A 26613-nucleotide genomic window follows, 5' to 3' on the forward strand; every position below is an offset into this window, starting at 1 on the left:
TATAATACATCCATTTGAATTAGAATTAGAGAAATAAAATGAGTCTTTTCATTATTTCTGACGAGTTGTTGTGGTAGAAGAGCTGGATGTCAGTTTGACCCTCTGGTACTGGGATATCATGCAGAGGATCAGTGGAATACTCTGAATTACTTGGTTAATCAGAACTGGTGAGTCAAATTATATCAGTGTTTAAGACGACAGCTTTTGTAGAAACGAGATGAAGCGAGATAACAAGCAAGTCCCAGCAGATTGTTCCTCACCTGGTTCATTGGGTGGTTGAGCCGACAGATACTCGGTAGCTTCATGTGATGGAAGTTATGAAGCCAGTGTTGGTATTTCGAAGGCACAAGCCCCAAAGCTAAATACATTTGGAATCATTTATGAGTGAGAAGTAGGCCTCGATTCCTACTTCTGAAAGAAAAAATAGATAAAATCAGTCCTCAACAATTGTTGTATAAAACGATCGTCAGTGGAAGGTTGCTGGTTTTGACACGGCAGGTACATGAGGTAGAATTCACAAATATACAGACTATTTGACAAAGTCAGGCTGTATACGTGCTACCTTCAGCTCCATGGCTTTTACTTCTTTGTACCTTAACAGAGTTGAAGAGACATGGTTCACGTCACCCGTTATTCATGCTCTGCTTTGAGTGGAAATGCAGCATTAAAAAATGACATATTGAAGTCCGTTAACTGGCAGTGGGAAGGTTAACTGGTTCATTTCTTACACATTTTGTTTTTTCTTGAGGCTCAAAATAAAGTCAAAGTAATTACAAAAGATACTGAGTGAGTCTTGTTGTTCCTGTTGCACTATGATCACAATCTAAATGAAAAAATAAACTCTTGATATAAATTGGGGTTCTAACATGACCTGATGCTGTTCACTGTGATTCTTCATTAATACGATCCAGCAGCTTCTTGCTCTCAGGAGAAAACACAGACACGTTGCCTCATGGGGTCTTATTGATTATTACTGACTAGAAATACATTTCTCTGTGAGCTGTGGATCACAGTTTTAAGGTTATCTCTGTCCGCCACACTGAGCTGTGATCTGGACGCCCAGACATTTAAATTGTTGGTTTATTTGATTTTGTGCATCATAAAAAGAGTATTTATTGTTTCCTTGTTAAAGGCACTGCCTGTACTATTTAAGTAATGTCTCATTTGAACACTGGGTGGCAGTAGTGGCTCAGTTGATGTTTGATTTGTTCTGTTGAGGTCATTTTTAATCAGAACTCTGAACTTTGACATATGTATAAATTAACTTATTACAGCTGTCATGTGTGGTTTTTCTCTCTGAAGCAGGCAAGACACACTAAATACTGTGGACTGTTTTCTGCAAAACAAAACAAAAAATCATTGATTAAATGGGATTTGATGTAGAAAGACACAATGCAGCAAAGCAGCCCCAAACCCTGATGCTCCCTCCACCATGCTTCACTGTGGGGACAGTGTTTCATATCGGACTGTATCTAGGGCTTTGTGTTCCTCCTGAACGGTTTGACCTACCTTTTAGTAGTTCAGCACATCTTTTTTAGCTGTAGTGTCAAGTCAAGGTGCTCCTCAGTAAACTGTGGATGTGCAGTTAATTCTGACTTCTCCTCCGTTTGAAGAGCGAGAAAAAGAGTTAAAGTAAAAGATAAAACCAGGAAAGACGTTATATTTCTGCCCTGTCCTTGATGAATATCCTGACAATATTCCTGGAGGTTTTATTTTGGGATATGATCGACACAGGAAAAGCAAGCTTTGCTTTATTAACCCACATGCATCATTAAAGATGTTTTACTGAATTCAGGTCTTTTTTAATTCTTTTTCTGGCTGTGTTACTGCCTATGGTACAGCCTTTGGAAGGCTGTACCATAGGCAGTAACACAGCCTATGGTACAGCCTTTGGAAGGTCCTCTACAAATTCTGGAATTCAAATTCATATTTTTCCAAAAATTCAATGCGAAACAGATATATGACCCTTCAAAAGAAAATCTGTCCACAGATTCAAACATCTTCAAAAATAATACAGGCAAATATACTTCTACCTTCTAGTATAAATATTGAATAAGTATCAGGTTTTGCACCATTAAAGTGCCAGTTTTATAACACGACGCTGTAACGACGATCTGTCTCTATTTTGAATGTTGAAATAAAAAAGGTTAAAACAATCTAATAGCAAAAGAAACTCTGATTACTGCAGTATATTTAAAGTGGTTTTATTATTATGACATGCTGTTATGTTGAAGAAATAATTAGATGAAATGGTTAAAGAAGATTGATTTCACTGATATTCCTACAAACATGAGCCGGTACAGAGGAGAGTATCTACGCTCTGTGGTCGGGCTGTTGGACGTGGCGCAGCGTCGAGGCAGACGAGGTCGTTGGAAGCAACGCATTGCCTTTAAATACTGGGATCAGTACTCGGTATCAGCAAGTAGCTGAAGGTTGGTACTCGTACTCGTCGTATCGGTGGATCCCGAGTTCCTGAACAGGAAAATGTTTGACCGTCATATTTTCACACCAGAGCCTTCAGGAGTGGAATTTTCTTTTCCCTCTTGACTGGAGACGATGGAGAACGAACCTGATGCCTGAAGGTCAAACGATGACTTTAGTTTTCCTTTTTTACCTCATTTGGAAATTCGACTTTCTACTTTTCATTTCAAGTGAGTCATCTTGAGCTGATTTCTGACCTTCTGTGCTTCGTTCAAGTCGAGTCGGTTCCCTGCTTGATTCCAGCACCACTGTGTACGTTTACTGGCCGTGTGGACAGTCAGACTTCACCTCTTAGAATTGTTTGTGTCGTTGTAGGTTGAATACATTGCATGAGCTCACTTGCAGATCACATCACTTTTAACGATCACAGATTTCTTCATCACTGGACTGATGCCGTCATGTATCTAGAGGAGAGTCAACGTCTGCCGGTTATGATTTGATAAACATGTACTCGGTTACAGACGGTGCTTTGGTGGCTTCCCACGCCGGGGTTCCTGCTGTTTAATTGTTGGATCAGTGGTTTTAAACAAGAGTTCATTGTGTCTTTCATGCATTTGCTGTATTTTTGTCCTGGCGAACTTTCAAATGAAGCGGAGGTCTTAAAACTAATCTTTTATGGAGACAACTCAGATCACCAACTTTGATCTCTGCTGTGCATCTGTGCACTGCCAGATAGCTGCTCCTGTGTGTGTGTGTGTGTGTGTGTGTGTGTGTGTGTGTGTGTGTGTGTGTGTGTGTGTGTGTGTGTGTGTGTGTGTGTGTGTGTGTGTGTGTGTGTGTGTGTGTGTGTGTGTGTGTGTGTGTGTGTGTCGTTGGCTACACTTCCACCACACAGCTGAGATTTTTCTTTTTTTTTTCGTTCTGCATCAAACTGATTGAGAATCTTTATGTAAAACAAGGCGTTTTTCAGAAGCAGCCCCATTCATAGGCGCTCTTTATTCTCTGCTCGTCTCAGCCCTCTGCATGATCAAAACGGACGCTCCGACCGCCTGCTTATGTTTATTTATCTCTTTAAAATCCATATCTGAAAAAGTGCTTTGAAATTCATAGCGATTCTTTTTTTTCCACAGGCACCAACAAACCTAAATTCCAGTGCAGTCTATCGGCTTTTAGCTTAGTGGGGGAAGGAAATGTAAATATATGAGCATCAGTGTGAGAAGCTGTCATTATGATTTTCCTCTTGCAAGATAAAAGACAGTGATTCAGACTTTTCTGTACTTTTGTTCTTGTTTTCGGGCACATTGTTCTGGATTCTTACTATTTCCCAGTTAGTCTATTTTTATTTATTTTGTATGGGTTCTATCAGCAGTATTGGGCTTGATAAGCGAGCTTAGTGAGACTGCAGAGTCACTGTGCACAGCTGTCAAACAGGAGAGAGACAGAGGCTAAAGAAAAATGTCCCGGTCCTGCTGAAGTCCAAACTTGTGTTCCAGTATTTCCCAGCTGCAGCGCAACTGTGGTCCAGCCTGAGGCCATTCAGTGTGGGCCCAGCCAGCGCCGGCACTCCGGGGCGCTAAAGAGGGAATGAAATAAATAAAGATTGTGTGTGTGTGTGTGTGTGTGTGTGTGTGTGTGTGTGTGTGTGTGTGTGTGTGTGTGTGTGTGTGTGTGTGTGTGTGTGTGTGTGTGTGTGTGTGTGTGTGTGTGTGTGTGTGTGTGTGTGTGTGTGTGTGTGTGTGTGTGTGTGTGTGTGTGTGTGTGTGTGTGTGCATAAAGATTGATGATTTGGCTGGCTCTCACACAGACCGTGACCCAGCTCCCCCTCACCTTTGATAGATAGATGGCTTTAGGGGCTTGTGGCGGATCAGAAGTGATCCTCGGTATCTCCCACCAGCCACACAACCTGACTGCAGAGTCTGTCGGCCCGGGCGGCCGGCAGACAGCCGGTGCATTAAGGCAGCTGGAATGAACATGTACATGATTGAATTTGGCCTGGGAGCAATAAAAAGTTTTCCCAGATTTGCACAGCACCACTTCCTGGAAAAGATTCATTTGAAGTTGGAGTCGATGGAGTTGGAAGTCGTAGTTTTTGACCCTTCACAAGGTGAAAGGAGGAACTAAAGTACTGCGCTGTCATAACACTGCAAATGTCGAGGCTCGGGACGTTTTTGACCGCGGTGCCTGCGATCAATATTTTGGTGTTGGTGAACAATAAAGCCTGTTTCCAGCAGTCTGGTGCCGAGTGAAGCCCGGGCTGTTCGAGGCGGCAGGACAGTGGAGAGGAGGTCTGGATCCTCGGGGTTTCTCACACATCATCAAACAAACACCAAGCAAGACTCCAAAAGAACAGGACAGAAACAAGCTGAGTGCAGGAAGTGATGTCAGGGCTTCCTCGGTTTCCGTCTGTGGCGGGTTGTTGGAAGGTTGCAGGTTCAATCCCCATCTGTCCATATGTCAACGTGTCTTTGAGCAACGCAACGACCGACAAGCGGCTCCTGGTGGAAGGATTGAACCTCTGTCGGTATGTGGGTGCGTCTGAAGTGCTAATCAGTCTGTTCCTTTCTGGGTTCTCCGTACTGCCACCCGGCCGTCGTACCGACTGACGGGGAAACAAGACGTGGGAATGCAAAAGCTGCAAGCACACAAAACACATGCAGAAAGTAACAGTACACACATACAGTAAGTACCAGTACATCTTCATAACCGATGTGGAGGAAGTCTGAAACTGAACTCCGCTCAACATCGTCCCGGCAGACGGAGTTCTGGTTCACTCCTCCAACCTGGGTTGTGTTGCGTTTAGCTCGACACACAGTATTTATACAGAAGTTCTTTGGCACCATGAAAACCAGAAGAGCCTTTAAACTCGTGTTTTTTGTCTCTGATCTTTTAATCCGATGTTAAAAATGTCAGCGTGTGCTCAAAGCAACCTGAACCCAACTACACAGTGAAAGTGTATTTGTCCAGGATTTACTTCATCCAGGATGGTACAAAGTCAGACCCAATGACTGGAGGAGGTTTAATGTGCAAGCTGCCGTCATGAAGTTTCTTTGTACTGCATCCTGGTACTTGGTACTTCCATAAAGCAGTTCTAAACTGTTCACATGCTGCTTTGTTTTTTTTGTTTTTTGTTGTTTTTCCAGCTGCTTTGTTGCTGCGTCTTATGAAAGAATCAGCAGGTGTGTATGAATATGTGGTCTGTCAGGAATAGAAACACTTGGAAGTACTACAAGCAGCCTGAAGAGCTAAATGATGCTCATTACTAATAGAACCCCTGTTTGCTCTCTTAAAGAAGATTTCAAGGCTGTTGGACTGTTTCACTAACCAGGAGGTGCAATTAGGAGCTGCAGGTTGTTCAGTCAGACTTAGAAAACACTTATTTTTCATTATAGTGTTCACAAAAGGAAATTATCTTTGACTGTTGGTTTTAAAAGAGTCTCCTCCAAATAAACAAGCCCATTGTGTCGTCCTGCAGGAGTGGTTATCTGGAATCTCCATTTGACAAAAATAAGTGTAAAGCACAGCTCCTAATTGGAAATACTTGGAAAATCTTCATTTCTTTCTAATTGGAATAAAGAATGAATGACATAATATGTATATAATATAATATTAATCATTCTGATATTAATAATATAATAACGAATGCATCAATACGTCTACAAGAAGGTTTAAACCATAGTTAATGTAAATAAAGTTTGCTACTTGTTTCCCAGGTCCACTTTATTTCCTGTTTAGCAGAAAGTCATTGTGAAGAAATAATTTATGTTTGTCAAATTATAAATGTATGAATGTACAATGTCTTTGAGAGCCGGGAAAGACACCTTCAAATAAAATGTATTATTATTATTAGTATTAGTATTATTATTATTATTATTATTATTATTATTATTATTATTGTTGTTGTTAATATTGTTGTTGTTGTTATTATTATTATTATTGTTATTATTATTATTATTATTATTATTATTATTATTATTATTATTATTATGTGTATTAAGTGTGGGTTTATTTTAGTGCTGTGAAAAACTGAGAACGATCCATTAATCTGCTTGAAGCTGCTGTCAACAAACAAACATCAGTTTTAGGGTTTCCTCGAGTCAACAAGTTGTAAAAATATATAAATTGAAAACAAACACAAAGATTCAATAATTTGAATTAATATTCTGATATATGAATAAAATATCCATTCATCTATCCACCCATCCAGAGTAGCAAGAGTGGTTTTATATATATATATATATATATATATATATATATATATATATATATATATATATATATATATATATTTAATCACATGGCAACTATTAAGATAAAACATCGACGTATAGAAATTAGATTTATAATCTTTAATACGTTTTGGTGATTCCAGCTCATTTCTGTCCGTTTATCTGCTCATTCTGTTGGACAACAATAACATTTCTTGTAGAAAATCCAGCTGATAATCTGGACAGAGGGATTTTTTTTTTCTTCTGTCAGTTTGTTCATGAAGAAGATTTCTGGATTGAATCTGAATCCTCTGGATTCTGTTGAGCTCAGAACGTTAGAATACATAGAATAGAAATACTTTATTGAGAATCAGATAGATAGATAGATAGATGGATGGATGGAAGGATAGATAGATAGATAGATAGATAGATAGATAGATAGATAGATATTTTGTTTGTTTGTTTGTTTTTTCCAGTTCATTGAAACCTGAGCTGCAGACAGAAAGTCCAGTTGAACGTGCCCTCCGACCTTTCTTCACTCTATAACTTGTCATCATGCTTTTCTGTTGCACATACAGTATGTCTGGAGGTTTCATCATAAAACCATCGAGTGCGTTAGATTTAAACCCTTTGAACCCAGATTAGCGGCGTCACGGCGGCGTCACGGCGGCGTCACGGCGGCGTCACGGCGGCGTCACGGCGGCGTCACGGCGTCACTGAGACCTTTGCTGATCCTGGTCATGTCGCCGTGTGGCGTCTACATGTGGCACAGCTTTCCCGTGTTCCACAGGAAATCCAACCCGCCACTTCATGCCTCATTGCATTTAATGACTTGTGTAAATTCCAAATTGGTTTTGTCTCAGAGAAAAAAAAACAAAAAAACAAATACCCGACAAATTGAATGGACCTGAAGGGTTTTTCGTCTCCCTGGAGTTTTCCAGCCAGGATGTCATCCGAGAGGCAAACTGGAACTTTCCTTTAGCTTCTCTACTTTCACAAGCTGAAGGACGTCACTCGGCACATTTTGGAATCACATTTTTGGTTAATTAAAGGCTCTGGTGTGGTAAGACTGCTTCTGTCATGACAACTCTACTCCGACTCAGAACTTCAGTTTTGGAGGCGGTAGAAGCATCAACATGTAAAGTCACAAGCTGAGCCTCCCCTCAGGTTAGCCACTCCTGGAGTCTGGCTTGAGTTTCTAGACCGAGTGCATGTCTTTTGCTTTCTTATTATGTTTGTAGAAACTGTATTTAGACGTCCTCATGTGGTATTTTTCAGGTTTATAAATTTGGATCATTGATCCGGCTGACTTGAAAAAACCCCACAGGTAAACACGTGGAACCGAGGCTCGTTGTGAGAACGTGTGACTGTTCAAAGTGCTTCCATACTAAGAGAGGTGATAATTAAATCTTGATTAATTAAGTTAATTTTATAACCTGAAGCAGATTTGCATGCATTGATGTATTTTTCTCCATTTTACAAACATCATTGAATACTTTACTGTCAACTTTTGAAAATATGAACCGACGGTGAGCGAAGAGCAGCTTCTATGTTGACGTTTCTCTATAACCGGAACTCACACAGGTCAAGTTCATATCAAGTGGGCAGAAGGAGAAACATGACGACTAAATCAAAGTTTCCATTGGATTTGTTTCACTTCAGCTTTCCAGTGAAATATCTTTTCTCTTCGGACTGATGGGGCCAAACTGTGACACTGAAGACACACAAACCGTGTTCTGATGCCACTTGTCAAGCAGTAATATTGGTTTTATATTTACTACTACTACTGAAGGAATAAAAACTAAATTGCTCCTAAATTCTAGAAAATTGAAAACAATGAAAAAGCATCATTTAAACCCAAAAGCTTGTGGACGGAGCGGACCGTCTCAGGCTGCCCATCAGAGAAGCAACTTTAACTTTAACTCTCTTTTTAAAGAACAACTTAGAAACAGAGTTTTGCTCGATATACCAAAATGGAAAATTGCATTTCATTATGTAATTTTCTTGTTATAAAATTCTATTTTCAACATTTCTTTTTTGTATTTTATAGCCATTTACAGGCCGTTTTCTTTTTCTTTTGTCGTTTCAAACTACTTCAAGTGATTTGGATTACTGTATTTTCTGGATTCTAAGTAAACACTTTTGAAGAGGCCTGGCTGGACACACGCCAACAGCCTGATCTTCCACACTGCCTGCGACGCTGCCAAACTCAACGCCACTGTGGTTTCCTCGGTACGGCGGCACGCAGCCGTCACTCGCTCTGCCTCACACACTCTTTAAAGTCCAACGCACTGAGAAGATTCAGCCTCCATCCGTATAATACTAATAGTGTATTTTATACGCTGTGATTCATTTAGAGGCAGTCCCTTTGAACCAACTCCAATTATTTACGGTTTAATAGAAAACTCCACCATTTTGATGCACACACAGAGACGGGGCTTCTCTGCTTGTGAGATGCATCCGTCTTCAACGTCACTCACATTTCCAAATATCATATTGTAAATAATTTGACAGGTAGAAAGAAAGACTCCACATGTTGGTTTATGACTGTCAGCCATAACATAGTGACAGCTTGGTGTCTCAGAGCATGGAGCCCACTCTCACTGCTCCAACCCAGGAAATGTTGTGTGGTTTCTGGCACCATGATGTTGGCAGACGACCCTCTAAGACACTGAAGTTTGAGCTGAGCCTCCATGAGTCAGACTTATTTGTACAGCGCATCTCAAAGATCCTCGATTAGAGTCGGAGCTGGAGAACGTGGAAGTCAAGCCAACACCTCAGACTGGTTTTCAAATCATTCCTAAACTATTTCTGCTTTGTGGCAGAATGTATTTCCTGCTAGAGGAGGCCACTGACAGCACTTACTAAAATATATCAACGATGCAAAGGTCGGCAACAATTCTGAAGTCACAGGACAACCCAAGACAGAGAAGCAAAACACGATCAGACCAGAACAGCCACTTGGCCAACGAGACATTTGTCAACATGGAGACCAATGGATTTCAAGGTTATTTCATTCAGCACTCCTTCCATCATTTGTCGTGGTCGTATGAATCGCTTCATCTTATCACTGTTTGGCACTGATGTACACACTTTTTACAATTTCTGTAAAGGTCAAAAAATATTCATGAGGATAAAATATCTTGTGCATTCGGGTCATTATGTTGTTCACTGATAAACATGCAGCCTTACACATGTATAGGACCTGATCACGAGCTAAACATGATATCATGTGCATCGATCTCAGGGGGATCGTACCAGACATACGTGGAAAATAACACATTTAATCATCCATCATGAGGGTTTATCCCAGATCACAGAAAATACTGAGATAAGGAGTTTAATGTACAATTTGCAGACATTTCCAAAGTCAGAAAAGGTTTTCTTTGTTGGTGATCGTGACTTTATTTTTTTTTTATATCTTAAAAGAGGCTGTAAATAAGCTCAGCCTTTAATGGAGGTGCTGCTGGTATTGTGGGGTTCATTTGTTGTGCCTCGGTTTATTTGTTGCATCACTGCAGTATGATTGTACGAACAGTTCCTCCACCAACACGTTTAACTCCAGAAGCATTTCTGCCTTCTGAGCTCAAGGATCATTTCAGGTGAAGCACGGCAGCAGGAAGGTCTTCCTCGTGTTACCAAGATCTAATGTGCACCAAACTCTCCTTTGAAAACTCCTGGCATGTGATGCACTCATTATATTCTTCTTGACTCATCACCTGCTAATCCCACACAATCTGAAGTCGAGTACGTGAAGAATCACGTTTTATGTTTGTTTTTTATTCAATCAGGCTCATAGTCTCTCGTTCTTTGGAAATCAAAGTTCCTGAGTTCATTATGAAAAGTCGTATACAGTACAAGGTTCCAAATTGTGAGAAAAGAATTACTTTAACTTGAGTAAATGATCTAAATAGACTGGCGACCTGTCCAGGGTGTATCCTGCCTCCGGCCATAGTCAGCTGGGATCCGGCGCTCAGCGACCCTCAACAGGATTAGTGGGGTAAAGATGGGTGGATGGATGGATGGATGGGTGGATAGATGGATGGATGGATGGATGGATGGATGGGTGGATGGATGGATGGATGGGTGGATGGGTGGATGGATGGGTGGATAGATGGGTGGATAGATGGGTGGATGGGTGGATAGATGGGTGGATGGGTGGATGGATGGATGGGTGGGTGGATGGATGGGTGGATAGATGGGTGGATGGGTGGATGGATGGATGGATGGATGGATGGATGGATATAAATCATCCAAATGCCTTTCCTCCCTCCGTCTGTAACACAGTTCTAAAACTTCTCTCCGTCTGTTCGCTCTCTAACTGCACCCAAATCTCAATGAATGTAAACGTTGGCAGCTTTCGCCGTCAGGCTCCTCGGTGATTCTTCTTTTTCTCTCTGCTTGCTTTGCAATGTGCCGTACCAGCCGATGGTATTGTGTTGTCAGTCGTTCTTATTGTTGGGGTAAAGTGAAAGTGTTCAGCATGAGCAGTGTGGGTATTCTTCTCGTCATGAAAGCGGAAACAGAAGACGATGGATTCTTCCACTTGTCTACATTCTTGTTTCCTCTGCCGTACTGGATGCTTTCCTTACGTGGCAGCTTCTACACAACTGCAGAGGCCCAAAGGATTTGTGGCCTGAAAGATGAGATGCAGCCCTGGTTTCCATTTCTCCTTTGTATGATTAGAATAATGTTTGCTATTGGCGGGTCAAACCTAAACCTCACTGTCACAACACATTCTCTTGGCTGGCAAACCTCTTCAGTAGAACTAAAGCTGCCTTGTTGCATCGCGGCAAAACGAACAACCCCAAGCTACTGTAGTTCTTGATCCCCCCATTTACCCCTTTTATGTTTGGTTCCTTCACAGAGGATGATGCTTCAAAGCAGGCTTGGCACATTAAGAAATTCCATATGCCCACGGCTGATAATCAGAAGACAAATAGCTATCTATATATTTGCCTCACCCAGTAACAGTGAGGCAGTTTTGGAGCTGCAGTACATCCCTATAATTCTGTGTATTCTCAGACATCTTTTAAATCAGCCTCCTTTTTCCAGTGTGATTGAAGAGCAACAGATTTGTCTTCTTCAACACATTTCACTCATGACAACAGTGGAAACAGCATCTCCTCTTCTGCTCTTGTTTTGTTGTGTTATTCCATATGTTACCAGCTCCTATCTGCCTTTCTCTTTCTATTTCCTTCACTCCCTCTGCCTGGATTCATCAGTTTAAATCCTTCCACCTGCACCCACTCCTTAAATGCCTATATCCCTCAAGCATCTGCTCTCCTCTACGTTTTTTTTTCTTTCCAGAGTTGTTCCTCTCGCCCTGCACACCAATATCTTTCTCTCTTTTCATTTTCTAACCCCATTTTCTACTTTGCCCTTGAGTTTGAGGTGGCGTTTCAGGGACACAGAAAGGGTACATTATCTCCTGTCAGCCTCTCCCGAGACTTCCTGACTCGCTTTGCTTTCTCCTGCAGACCCCCGTCCTCCCGTGTGGTCTCCCCCCCGACGCCCTGCCGTGTCACTGTGATGGCCGTGCAGGACACGCCGCTATCTCACTAATGGCTCGGTCACAAACCGAGCAGCCTTCCCCAACAAAAGAACTCAGAAAAATTAGAAAGGAAATGTCTTCATTTCTCCATGACAAGTTGAGAAAACCTATATAAGTAGTTGCGGTGTCGTACAATCTCTGGCACTTTGGGATCACTTGCCAGTTGAACTGGAAAATGCTGTAATGATTTGTTTGGGTATTTCTCAGAGCTCTGCTAATGCTGTGTACCAAGTACTGAGGCATGGCTTGAACTCTTTGTTTCTGCTGAGACGACATTTGTTCCTTCTATTGTACAAATAAAAAGAAACTTCGTTCTTCAGCTCTCAGCATGTGCTGTTTTTAAGTGCTTTCTCTGACTCAGTTGGGTGACTGCCAGTCAAACTAACCGCAGGAGCACATGAGTAGGTGAAGCAGACCACACAAGGTCCTTGAAATCTTTCATCCATCTATCTTCTTTATCCGCCTTCATCCAAGTCTTTTATTCAGTGAAGGGCAGTTTACAGGACGGTGTCAGGCTATCAGAGCGTTCGACACCAGGAACACGAACCCACACAGTGACGTTCACACCGCTGTGCAATTTAGAGTCACCAGTTAACCTAACAAGCCTGGCTGGGATTTTTAGAAATAGTACACAGACACAGAGAAAAAAACTTACTTTAGACTTCACAAAGAAAAGCTTCAAGCTTGGAATCAAACCGGAGATTTCTTGTGGCTCATATTCAGGAAAAGGTTGAAGCAGTGTGAACGCTGCCGTACAGCCTCTGCAGCTCACTAAACACACTTCCTCATGTACTCTGGTGAGTTCCAATTAATGTCGGGCTGAAGTGTGAAAGCGCCATGCGACAAAGGTGGTGCAAGCAAGACTTCTGGCTGGAGAAGCGTTCAGTAATCACTTCATCATATGTATGACAGAGCTCTCACCCCTACCCTGGTTCTTCTTGAGGCTGTACAGGCGGATCTTTAGTTCTTCAAGAACAACAAAAATAATCTGCCGTTTGGTTTGTTAATGAATAAATAAGAAAGAATTGATGCAATCATTTCAATGAATGATGCAAAGGAGATGATGGTTAACATATTTAGTTTTTATATTTGAGATATTAGTGTGAAATGTACCTTGTTTTGACTCTGGTCTGTATCAGTGTGGCTCCGCTCTACGATGGACTACTATTGCTGTTTCACCATCAGGATTGCATCAGTCAGCTGTTCATATTGTCAGCTTTGGAAATGTCACAGTCAGGAGATAAAGCTGAGGCTTCCATCTCACAGCAGCCTGTCGCTTTGACAGGGAGCCTCTGGTCCGGAGGGTCCCCGGTTTGAATCCCAATGATCACAGACCACTACTGTGACGCTGGACAAAGCTCCGTATCTCCCCTGCTCCATCATGGGAGCACTTCAGTCCCACTAGCAGTCCTACTCTGCTAAGGTTAGCACTGATAGGATTAGTTTAAATGCAGAGAAATAATTTCCCCGAGGAGAACAATTGCTTTCTTTCTACATTCAGGTTACCACCATCCCAACTATTTTCCAGGACCGCAGTGGCTGGAGGTCACAGCATGTTTAGACTCCCCAATGACTGCACAAACAAGTAGTCTGATAAGAAATAAGAGATGCAGGGTAGAGAAGCCTGGATGCATAAATTTCAGCTATCAGTTTATGTCGTGGCAAAAAGTTTGAACAATTGGAGTAGACCTTGTTAGATAATCAAAATAAGGATTTCACAATGTTTGAACACTCTCAAAGAGATGATATTGACCCTGAAGCCCTGATTCAAACCCGCCCCTTCCCACTAAACCCTCTGACACTGAATAATATCACCCCAAACCAAACCCAACTGATCTTGTAGTATTTGCTCACAGGAAGCATCTGCAAGCAGCTGATCTGCATAAAGAGGATTATAAAAACCAGTCAGAATAGTTGGAATATTTATCAGGCTGCGGATAAAGAAACTTTCCGTAAAGTGAAATGATTTGGCTCTGCAGTGAAGGGCGCTGAACATCTGCCTTCATGAGTTTAACTGTATGCAAAACGTGCTTCAGACATAGACCCCGTCTTCAGGAAGGAAACTTGAGATTTTTCATGACACAAACCACAGATGCATGTTCAGTGTTTAAGAAGTATCTCCGCGGTTAAAACTTCATTTTTGCTTTCACGCTTAAGTACATTTCAGAACCTGTACTTTTGTATTTTCCTGAGCTGAATCAGAACTTTAACTAGTCTTTTCTTGACTGAAAGTACCTGTACTTCCATTGTATTACATCTTGCAACCTTCTGACCTCATTGAGATGGAATAGTTAACAGCTGCAGACGAGCTAAACTGAGTTCAGGAATCAGTCGTTGAAGTGAGTGGTGGTGCAGGTGAGTTTATGTAAATGAGAGGATGATTTCAAGTGTTGATCTACAGCCAGTCAAGTCCCAGGCTGCTCATAGTGGAGGTGGTGGGGAGGAGCTTTTTGTGTACTAATACACAGTAGGGACAACAATATAATGGTGGTGTGCTGTGTCTGACAGCAGGGCCATGACCTGCAGTATTATCTTGTAGCTCCATGAGATGGATGCGGATGCTTCCCGTGGTTAAATGGCTTGGGGATAACAATAGAAGCAAATTGCACATGTATGGAGTAGTTAGGAGAAACACGTTGCAGGAATGTGCAATAAACCTTCTGGGTACACGTCAATACATGGCTGAACAGCAGTTATAGTGAAGCCCAGGTAAGCTATGGGCTCTTGAGTGGTCCAATATACATTCCTTTGTTCATAAATGGCCCCTCGATTAAGCAATCGGCTTGCTGAATATTCTTCCAGGAAGAACTGTAAGTGAAAGCAAATGAGCAGTTCTCTCCTGGGCTCTTCAGGAGGCTTGTGTTGAGAGTACGTTAACTTCTCAAGGCTTTAACTATTTCTTGAGTCACTTACTGATCAAAAAAGAAAAGAAAAAACTTCTCAAGAGGAAAACAGGTGATAAGTGTGCTGATGTGCGTCATACGGAAGCACACAGGTTGAAATTTGCTATAATAAGTCCTGAAGAACAGTCTGCTTCATGTAAGATATTTACTATATATATATATATATATATATATATATATATATATAAGACAAATACTGAGTTTAATCAGTTTAATGGCTGGGATGTGGTAGTCTGTACTAATCACCGATGGCCAAAAGCCAAAACCCAATGTTTCTTTTTTCTATAGCTGCTGTCAAGCCTGAAGTCTTGGTAGAATGTCAGTTACACTACAGTTTCTTTGTACAGTTACACAGTTTCCACCAAATCAGTTTGTACAACAGTGATGATGTACATCAATGCACAGGAACAGCATCGTCCTTTACATCACCTCTGTTCACCATCCCGGCCTGAAGGACGTAAATACAGACACACAAGAACTGGGCAGTTGTTCTAGTTACATTTAGTTCTAGAGAAAACTTCAGTTTGGACGTAGACAGACATTGTGGTGCAACATTTCCTGTCTGAGGGAATCAGCAGTTGGTTTAACGGGAATTTGCCTTCCTGAATGTAAAATATTGGGTGTCTATTATAAGTCTCACAAAACAGTGAGAGGAAAGTGTTCCTATAGATTATCGCACAATGTGATTCATGACGGAGCTGTGTTGCATCTTATGATTTCGTTTGTTTTTAAATGAGATGAAAGTTTAGCAGTCATGTTGTGCTTGTGTCGGCTTAACAATCCCACCAATCACTCCACGGCTACTGCAGAATGGACACAAAACACCAATTTGTGTTTGTATACAAAAAGCATGCACACTTAGAAGTGCAATCTACCAACTAATCAAACAGAGAACAGAGGAGGAAGATGTCAGTCTCCATTATTACATAACCCACCGTGGTTTCCAGGGCAGGAGACGGTGACACGAAGGTCTCTGGGTCTGGTTATCAGCTGCTGGAACGTCTGTGTGGATTGACGAGTCGCCAATGAGTTTGACATGCAGATACTTTTCAGGCCTTTCAGGAAGTGACTGTAAATAAAATAGAACTGCAAAGCCTTTTTTCCATTATTGACACAAAGAATATATAGGTCATTAAATACTGAGCTGTCTGTAATATGAATTATAAAGGGATTGAATAGACCGTATGAAACTATACCAACAGAGTAAAGGATAATTAGTTCTAATGTGAGAGACTAAAGATAACAATACTAATTAGTGTCTATTTTTCAAAGCAGGAAGTTATTTTATGGAGATCTGTGGACTCCACGCGTCACTTTGGGGGCTTGACAGCATCAGTCCTCTGAAGCTACCTGCCAGGAAACCGACTGTTGGAGGATGTGCGTCAGCCGGCAGCCCGTCTTGGTTTTACTCCCCTCAGAGGATTTATGGTCGGGGTTTAACCAGAGCTGTGGTCTCTATTGAGGAGGGAAATGGAAGAGACATCCCCCACCTGGGGCTCCCTCACCCCGTCCCCTTTCCCCAGCGCACCTCGTCAGGTGATCATCATGTCAGTGTACTCTGGGGGGCGCCGTTCAGCAATGTGCCCAAACCCAGCAAAGTGAATCCAAGCACAGTGCATTCCTGTCACCTTCCAACATCTTGGGAGGAGGCTTGAAGTCAATTATGTCTTTTGTTCTGTACGTTGAGTGCTGTATTAAGTGTCTCTGTCAAGCGTGTCAAATTGATTCAAGAAAAGACCCCCCCCCCCCCCCCCCCCCTCCTCCTCCAGCCCCCACCGCCACCCTCCTCCTCTTCATGCTCTCATATCTCAGTGGTGGAGCTCGCAGGCTTGAGAGACGCTCAAACAAAAGAGCAGAATATGAAAGTTCTGACAGATAAGTGGTAATGAGTGGGGAGGCTGAACAAAGCACTAATCACCAAGTGTTGTAACATCCCCCGAAAAGTGTCAGCGAGCTCAAGAAGCCGCTTCTTTGTGAGATCTGCAAGAGTCAACACAGCAGCACGCCGGCGCACGCCAGCGTATTTACCCATGGAAGTTTTGACACACGTGCAGCTCTGTAAATTCTGGCCTGTCAGGTCGGATCAGACTCCCACAAGCTTCACGGCCGTGGGTCTCAGATCTTTGTCTCCTTTTTTTTTTTTAGTTCCGATTGATCGTCTTCTCTCCCTTACAACATGTGTTAATAATTGCTACTGCCGTGTGTCACAATACAGCTTCAGGGAAGGTGTGAGAGGTGCAGAAAGTATCCTCCAGCCTCCCTCATCAGCACCTCTGTGGCTCCACTGCAGCCTGATGAGAGGCCAGGCGGGGAGCACAGTGTGAACCAACCTGTCAATGACCCGCTGTGTGTGTGTGTGTGTGTGTGTGTGTGTGTGTGTGTGTGTGTGTGTGTGTGTGTGTGTGTGTGTGTGTGTGTGTGTGTGTGTGTGTGTGTGTGTGTGTGTGTGTGTGTGTGTGTGTGTGTGTGTGTGTGTGTGTGTGTGTGTGTGTGTGTGTGTGTGTGTGTGATCTCTCACAGGAGACATGGCGTCTGACGACGAGTACCTGGAGATCCCCTCCATCTCCAGACAGAGGGCAGGAACGTACGAGTGCACAGCCGTCAACGACATCGACTCAGACGTGCAGACTGTGGACATCACCGTCAACTGTGAGTGTCGCGCTGGAATCTGACAGAAAAAGACATCGAGCAACAGCACATGTTTTAATAATCGTGAGACAATCGCTTCAATCCACACTTTCTTTATCTGTGATATTTGAGACCATCGCTCCGTTGTTAGACTTTGACGTTTCCTTTTTATTTATTATTTTGAAAATTTTCAATATAATGCTGACTACTAAAAAATAATGTTCAAAAACAATATTGAAGGAGTCATATTCTCCAGCTGTTCTCCTCCTCCTGTTCTCGTCCTCCTCCTGTTCTCCTCCTCCTCCTCCTCCTCCTCCTGTTCTCCTCCTCCTCCTCCTCCTGTTCACCTCCTCCTCCTGTTCTCCTCCTCCTCCTGTTCTCCTCCTCCTCCTGTTCACCTCCTCCTCCTGTTCCTCCTGTTCTCCTCCTCCTCCTGGTCTCCTCCTCCTCCTGTTCACCTCCTCCTCCTGTTCTCCTCCACCTCCTGTTCACCTCCTCCTCTTGTTCCTCCTGTTCTCCTCCTCCTCCTGGTCTCCTCCTCCTCCTGTTCTCCTCCTCCTCCTGTTCTCCTCCTCCTCCTCCTCCTCCTCCTGTTCTCCTCCTCCTCCTCCTCCTGTTCACCTCCTCCTCCTGTTCTCCTCCTCCTCCTGTTCACCTCCTCCTCCTGTTCCTCCTGTTCTCCTCCTCCTCCTGGTCTCCTCCTCCTCCTGTTCACCTCCTCCTCCTGTTCTCCTCCACCTCCTGTTCACCTCCTCCTCTTGTTCCTCCTGTTCTCCTCCTCCTCCTGGTCTCCTCCTCCTCCTGTTCTCCTCCTCCTCCTGTTCTCCTCCTCCTCCTCCTCCTCCTGTTCACCTCCTCCTCCTGTTCTCCTCCTCCTCCTGTTCTCCTCCTCCTCCTGTTCACCTCCTCCTCCTGTTCCTCCTGTTCTCCTCCTCCTCCTGTTCACCTCCTCCTCCTGTTCTCCTCCTCCTCCTCCTCCTGTTCTCCTCCTCCTCCTGTTCACCTCCTCCTCCTGTTCCTCCTGTTCTCCTCCTCCTCCTGTCCTCCTCCTCCTCCTGTTCTCCTCCTCCTCCTGGTCTGGTCGGTCCAGAAACCTTCAGTATTCTAAGTTTCTAGCTCCTCCTTGATTTTCCTCATTTGAATATTGGATCATAGGAGCTACATTCAGAATCTGCTGTGTCTGTGTGAGCTGGACTGGCTCCGCCCACACATGCCCATCTTGGGAAGAGGAGGAAGTACTTCCTCTCGTGGTGCCATGTGCCAGAGCAGAGCTGCCTAATTGTGGGAGGAGTCAAAGGGAGGGCCTACCTTGATTGGGATTGGCTAAACCCCCGATGACACTATATAGGGTTTGATTCTGATTGGCTGGTTGGAGCAACACACTTTTTAAAATTTGAAACAAGCCAGGGACAGAGAGGACAGACTGTCTTCACTTCTGGGACGTCAGTCCAGGTATGGGGGACAAGTAGGACTGCTGGAGAACCTCTAGAAAGTGGATTTTAAATAATAAGTCTGCTTTAATTGTGGTTTTCCAGCAAGTCAAAGTGAAGGTTTGACTATCGCATGGAATTCATCTTTCCATCTTGGTAATTAGTTACCAGTGCATTACTGCCAAAAGTAGTGTGATTACAGTATGATTGTCAACATTACCTACAACTACTACTACTATCCGTCTGTATCAACTCACTAATGAACTCAGTCACTGTTCAGCAGCAGCCAGCAGGGGGAGCAGCTCAGGATGGAGTAGAATCAAAGTTACTGCAGTTTTTCTGTCAGCTTCCACCAGCCTGCTCGTTGACCTCTGACCTCCTCTCTTCTCCTGATGATGATGATTTCCCAGGAGAAACAAAGAGTCTCAAAGATTCCGTTTCATAACTCCTGCAGAGGGAGAGGAGAAGCTGTGAGCTGCAGCCTGACATGCTCGACTTGTCGCCTCGTCCTTCTGAACCGGGTGTTTTTCTGCTTGCAGATGCCCCCACGGTGTCGGAGGGCAGAGACGTCGGGGTGACGCTGGGCCAAAGGGGGGTGCTGGAGTGTGAGGCCGACGCCGTGCCCGAGGCCGACTTCGAGTGGTACAAAGACGACAGGAGGTAACGACTTTCACACTCGCTTTTTAAGTAAGCTAATGGGGGAGTGTGTGCATGGCAGAGTGTGTTCCTTCATTATTGCTGCTCATCGATTGGCTGCCAGTCGTACAGGTGTTCAGACTGTGGTTGTACTAACTAGTAAAGACCATGTGACCTCCTCCTAGAATCTTCAGTGACTTCGATGGGATGGAGATTGTAAACACCGGGTCGCTGTCCAGGCTGACGTTCTTTAACGTGTCTGACGGAGATTATGGGAACTACACCTGCGTCGCCATCAACAAACTGGGGAGCTCAAACACAAGCTTCCTTATGTATGGTGAGTATTTCTATTGTTCTTCAGATGTATTGATTAAATATTTTGCGTGAATGGAAATGGACGTAAAATCACAGATTTTCTTCAGGTTTTTTTTTTAACCGATAAAGTCGTGAGGTCCAGGTCTGAAACAGCCGGCCAACCTTCCAATGTTTCTTAAAATGATGTGATGAAATGGATTTATATCGTGAAAGTGTGGCGAGCTGAGCATTCGCTTCTGTCAGGACTGAACCCAGGATAGTTGTGTTTCTGTTACTGCTGGATGAAGCCATTGTCCACCACTGTCCACCACTGTCCGCCACCACAGCTCTGCTCTCTGTTACAGCTGCACAATATACCGTATAGCTCCTAATAGACGCACAGTCACAGTGCGAGTGTGCACCTCGGACAAGGGGATCAGATAAGAGCGGATAAATGGTGGTGAACGGAGAGGTTTTAACTGTTAACACACAGTAATGAGCGACAGCAGGCAACCTGCCTGCAGGGCGGCGCTGCTGTGATTCTTCTTGAGTTTCACTTTAACTTGAATAAAGCAGGAGTCAGACATCAGGCCCGAAAGGCTCCAATCCAGCAAACCACCAAGCAACGGGATTATATTGGATTTATAGGAGTTTGACATTTCACTGTATTTAGCAGCAGAAGGTTTCATCACGTACACTGTGGCCATGGCAAAGAACAACTTTCAAGTGTAAATTTAAAGGTTATTATAGCAATATTTGCATTATATTTTTAGTATGGCCACTCAAGATGAAACTGGACTGTATGTGGCTCCTGGAGTATTTATTCCGTAAACATCTTTGTATATAATATACACACATGTATACGTTGTGTACATCTTTATATTGGTTCAGTTATGTGCTTTTGAATAAGTGTGTTTCTTCTATAACATACTTGGTGTTTGGTTTATTCAACATCAACTGGTACTAAAATGTATTTTTTTAGGTCACAATGTAGTATTTAGTAGTCCACAATACATTAGGAAGTGTCTATTGTTTCAAAATATTTCAAGGGGAGGATCGCAGTTTGTAAGGTTTGTTCTTCCTTCGCGCTTTACCTTTTTGGAAAAGGTGGCTGCTCCTCTATTGGAAACTATACGGTACAGCAAACTCATCAACATCGCTGATGCAACATGGGCATTTGAGCAGTCAGTCGGAGTCCTACTGCATGAGATACTACATGTGGAAGCTGGTCTACTGATGGGACACACTGAGGATCGACCCTGAAAACACATGTAATCCATTCAGGGATCAGGGTTTTAAACCAGCCATGTGTGTTTGAATAGAGCAGCTGGTCAGACACGTTCACTTCACACTTATATCACATATCATTATAGATCTGAGCCTCACTATGAAATGTTCACTATGGAAATGTGCAGGCACGGTGTAAAGAGCCCATTCAGGAGCTGCAGGAATATTCATGTTCTTCACCAGTGATGTCAGCGTGCTGCTGTTCTGTTTCCGACATGTCGTTTCCTTTGTTCCCCTCCTGTAGTGGTAATTGAACCGACTAGCTCGACGCTATTGCAAGGTTAGTATTCCGTCCCGGCATGCTCCTCCGCCGCTGTGTGCACTGATCGTATTAACCGCATGCTGGAACATGGCAGACGTTGCCATTTTCACAAATCACCGAGTTGGACCGTCACTGGATCCACCGGCAGCGTCTCGGCTGCTCCGGTCGATTCTCGATGCCTTGCTCCTGTCAGAACCGTAGATTTAACTCTGTCCTCGCGGCGTACCGACGTTCTGCCCGCGTACCGCAGCTCCGGCCTCACGTGTGACGATCTTTGTGAAAGTGGTCAATGCTTCTGCTTCTTGCTAACTGTGTTTCATCTTTTCTTTTTGCAAACCTAACGGCCTCTCTGTGACATTGGGTTGATTTTGCTTTTTGCATGCTCTTTGTCCAATGTAAGTATTCACTGTCTTCTCGTATATTACCATCTTGTGCTTGTGTTAGTCTTTGGAATTGTAGCTATTGAGTCTTGATTGTCCAGAATGTAGAGGAAACACTCAATGCAAACTCACGAAGGTGAAGGAATAATTCAGGTTTTCCGAAGTGTAAATGGAGGTTTTCTTTATGCAGATGATCTCTGCTGATAAGCAGCTGAACCTGCGGAGCTGCAGTGATAAACCAGCTCCTTCTCATACGTCCTGGTGACGACAGATTGCAGCATCTCTTGAACAGACCTGCTGCTTTAACACTCCAGAGCTGCATTAATGCCTTTGATTTTTTTTTTTTACTAGGAGTGATCGTTATTATTCTAATTAACCATATGCAGGATTAGGGATAATCCACTGTGGAGGGGTAATTGGATAGATGCCCCAAAGGAAACTGTAGTGAACGGGTGGAAATCCGAGGGAAATGAGGCGTCATTGTGCCGCAAATCTTCAAAGTAAAAAGTTGAAAATTGTCCTCAATCCTCAAACAATGCATCATTTAGTTTGAACTCGTCTCATCATGATGAAAATATTACACGCTTTTGTTCACAAAACACGTCATTAAAGCATATTGTGGTTTTGGATTCTCAGCACCATTGAAACCTGGAAAACGCTACAGCAGTACTCGAGTACTCCTGGTACTGTTCTCTCACTGGTTCGGGTTAACTATAAACCTCAGTCTGAATTAACGGCTTCAGTTTTCTCTCAATGTTAAACGTATGTGTTTGATATATTTAACGTAGTAAAGCCACTGTGAGTAAATAAAAGAGAGATATTTTTTTATTTAATTCATTTTGGAACGTTTGTGACTGCTCATTAAAAATGAATTGCTCACGTTGGTAGAAACATTTTTCCAGTGCACTTGTGCAGCTGTAATTATACTTTCCAAGTCTGGCTGAAGAAAAGAAATAGTCGACTTAGCAATTATCTGAGTTCTGGTGTGTTTTAGACACACACACACACACACACACACACACACACACACACACACACACCAGCCTCTCTTTTATGTTTTTGCAAATTATTTATGTATTTCTTTTATTTTATATAATTATTGTTCCAATCAAGAAACTGCATGTGGAACCACAGCCTCATTCTGTCGGTTTTCTAAAGCAAAATTCCCTAAAGAAAATAGTTTATTCACAATATTGTAATTTTCAATATCACACTTAAATCTAAACACTTCCATTACATATACTTTTAAAACATTTAAACTCGTCATGGTAAATTAAATTAGCCCCACTGATGTGCACATTTCTGAAGTAAAATCTCTCCCAATAGCGATCGTATTAATTCTATATCTATTTCAGACGTCTGGTTGAGAAATGAAAAGTGCTCCTCAGTTCTGAGCTGCTGACTCGACACATCTTCACTCCAGCACGAGTCTAAAATATCAAATCAGCTACAAACCCAAACCATTAACTCACTCACAGTTTCTGGAGTCAAAACAGAAATTGTTTATCAAACACATGCAGACACAGAACCAGAGAGAAGAGTGAAAACCTGTGTAGAAACAACAGAGGCCCTAGGATAAGGCCAGGGGGAACTCCGATGTTTCAGCTTTAATTTTGTTTAAAATCATCCAGATTTTCTGGAAATTGTTTTGCTCTGCAGAATAATTTCAAGCATTTCTTTTAAAACTATGTCACTCTGTTTGTTCTATTTTTTTTTTTAAACACGTTATGAATATTTTGGATTTAATGCATCAGGATGAACAGATGATTAACAAAGCGACGCCGTTATAGAACCGGTCTGCTGATATCGTGTTAGAGGGAGGCTGAGCGCTTAGATCTGTGGATTTAGTTACACCTTTCAATGCAAGACTTTAATACTTTATAATGCATCTTTTAAAAATGCACATGTAACCTGATGAACCCCTCCCCCTCCTCCTCCTCCTCTTCCTCCCCCGTCAGGTCCGAGAGCAGTCCAGGACGGCAGCGGCGGCGCCATGGGGGTGCATTCACACACCAGCCTCCTCCTCTTAGTGATTCTGCCCTTCCTGCTCCGCTTTTGAAGAGGATCGGATCGGAACACAAGTGTTTTCGTGTGTGTGTGTGTGTGTGTGTGTGCGTGTGTGTGTGCGTGTGCGCGCATGTGCACACACGTGGGTTTCCTTTTCCTTTTTTCCCCCAAAGTGGAACCATGAACTGATGCACCCTGAGTGCATGAGGAATCCTGCAACACGTCGGCGTCGACCCACTAAATGAGAACGTAATTAATCTCTTTGGTTCTTTTAGATTTCGAGGAAATAACAATTGTTTCACCTTCTAATTGAATTTTTTTCTGAATGATTTCCTCTCCAAATTATGGCGTGCAGGATTATCTCTTTTTACGTCTCAGAATGAAAAAAAAACAACAGATTTCTTAAATGTCCTGTCGTATTCAAATGGGTTTATCGGTTTTTTATTTTTTTTTAACTGCATATTCATGTCTCCTCCAGGAAAAAGCAAAGTGTGAGAGGTGAATGTTAAATACCTCAAAGTCAAAGTGAGACAGTGAAGCGGAAGGATTTTGGGTTACCCCGAGGCGGAGAGCCGCCATTATCATATTCTAATGTATAATAATTATCATTCAGTTTGGTTGAGGAAAGCAGGAAATGTTTTTGACCTTCAAGTATTTTCATTCTCAGCGTTATAGTGATATTCTTGCAGATGTGTTATGCTAATATTTTTTAATTTAATTACATTTTTGCAATGATGTTTAGTTTTAAATACTTTTTCAGAAGGGAAGCTGTAATTATTTAGAAAATTGATCTTAGTTTTTTCTGTCCTTACTCTCTTTTTTTTTCTTTTTCATTTGGACCTTTTCACCACTTCACAAAACTCTTGTCCAGAATAATCATGTTAGACTTTTGTCGTTTCAAACTGGAAGGACAGTTTTCTCCACTCCTGTGGCGACGAATGACTTGATGGTTTTTCGCTTTTTCCACGTAACGCTGTTTCTTCTGCCATTGTTTGAGAAAATGATTTCATTCATGTTCCTGACCAGCATCGCAGAGGGTTTAGAGACCAACCAGTACGATCACGTTAAGAGAAAAATAAACACTTTTTGCATGTTTTAGACACAAATAACCCAAAGACTTGAGCAGTTTATACAGAAACGCACTTCACAGAAATTCACTGGCTGCATAGAAAAGACAAACGACGGAGCGGCTCCTGAAAACAAAGTCAGAAAGTCCCGATTGGCCACCCGCAGCTGCCGGGGGCCACCAGGGGGCGACGGGGCACCGGCTGGGGTCTCGATAATGAATCTTGTACACTCACACACTTGTTCACTGTATCAGCTGACTGGACAATATATCTCTTCATTGTTGGGTTTTTATTCATCGTTGTGTTTCTCCAGAGTACATTTTTGGGATAATTTGCGAAGCAAATCCAACAAGATAGTTTTCTTTCTCCACAAAATAAAATCAAGATTGGCTGACGGAGATACGTCGTTCTTCTTTATCAAACAAAATTAATAAAATCCTCACAGAATCGGTTTGAAAACAACACGAGGTTAATTTAAATTGAAACTAAAATGTTAATGTTTGTTCTATGTTCTTTTGTTTTCTTTTGTTTGGTTGTAAAACTCGAGGCCGACTGCTCACAGAAATGTAAAACTGATTGATTGATGGGGTTAAGATCTGATCCTCATGTTCCTCTTCTGTTTAATTCTCATTATTCAAGCTGACTGGAAGAAAAACACTTTGCTTGTTGGTCTCCATAACTACAGCAGTTGTCCCTGTTTGAAGGGAAATGATAGAACTTTTTATCAATGAAACAACTGGGGAGAGTTCTTGATAATTCAGACGTCTCCCAGTTTGTTCCACCTGCAGATTTCTGAAAGCCTCACGTTGCTTTTAAAAAGTGTTTGTGCCGAAGTTTCCTGAGTTAATCTTCCCTCGTCTCGCCTGTGACAGTTCCCTCTTTGTCCTCAGTATTAACTTCTCACAGCCAAGAGCGTAATTGTGTTTTTCTACAGGAATCTGGGGGGAAATACTTTTATTTGTAATCATAGTTACCTTTGAACCAAAATGTACAGTGTGTAATTCTGACTTTGGGAGGAAGAGTTGCAGGGCTTGTTGCTGCAGTGCGAAAGCCAATTGCAATAAGAGGACCGATTAAATGTCCCAGAAACTCTTTTTATCACTTGAAATATACCGTTATATTACGTATATCGAAAAAGACAAAACATCAGCCATAACAATATGACCACATATTACCAGAGATCTGTTTGTTGTCAGGGTTTATGAATCGTGGCTGGAGGTGCTGGAAGCAGGAGAAGAATCATCAGTAAGACAAAGGTGAAATTACGTGGCATTCAGAACGGTCAGAGAATTTCCTGATATGATAATATACCAGGAAGCCCTGTGACAAGAAGAGGAGTGGGTGGAGGCTGTGTCATCCAAACCATCGACCCCAGGGGGTCAAACATGAGGCCCGGGGGCTGAGGACACTCCCCATAGAGAAATCGGGCTGGAAAGACTTTATAATGCAAACCAAAATATTGAGTGAGCTCTATTATTACTAGCAAACTGGCATTACCAACAAAGCATGAGGGTGAGTTAGTGAAGACCAGCCTGTTTC

The 26613-nt window shown here is 42.7% G+C and overlaps 1 protein-coding gene across 5 annotated transcripts in view; it reads left to right on the forward strand.

Annotated features, from left to right (window-relative positions):
* Positions 1-25529, forward strand: part of ntm (neurotrimin) — a 490004-nt gene extending 464475 nt beyond the window's left edge. Inside the window, exons 5-9 of one of the 5 annotated variants that reach the window (XM_080483527.1) lie at positions 17604-17732; positions 19681-19801; positions 19963-20114; positions 21603-21638; positions 23959-25471. In XM_080483527.1, coding sequence (XP_080339653.1) covers positions 17604-17732; positions 19681-19801; positions 19963-20114; positions 21603-21638; positions 23959-24059 — 539 coding nt within the window. In that variant the 3' untranslated portion in view covers positions 24060-25471. Of the gene's footprint in view, positions 1-17603; positions 17733-19680; positions 19802-19962; positions 20115-21602; positions 21639-23958 lie in introns of all 5 variants that reach the window. The other 4 variants (XM_080483528.1, XM_080483529.1, XM_080483530.1 and 1 more) reach the window with 4 other exon arrangements.
* Positions 25530-26613: the final 1084 nt, after the last annotated feature.

The sequence above is a fragment of the Lipophrys pholis genome, assembly GCF_963383615.2.
Source record: "Lipophrys pholis genome assembly, chromosome: 16".
NCBI lineage: Eukaryota > Metazoa > Chordata > Actinopteri > Blenniiformes > Blenniidae > Lipophrys > Lipophrys pholis.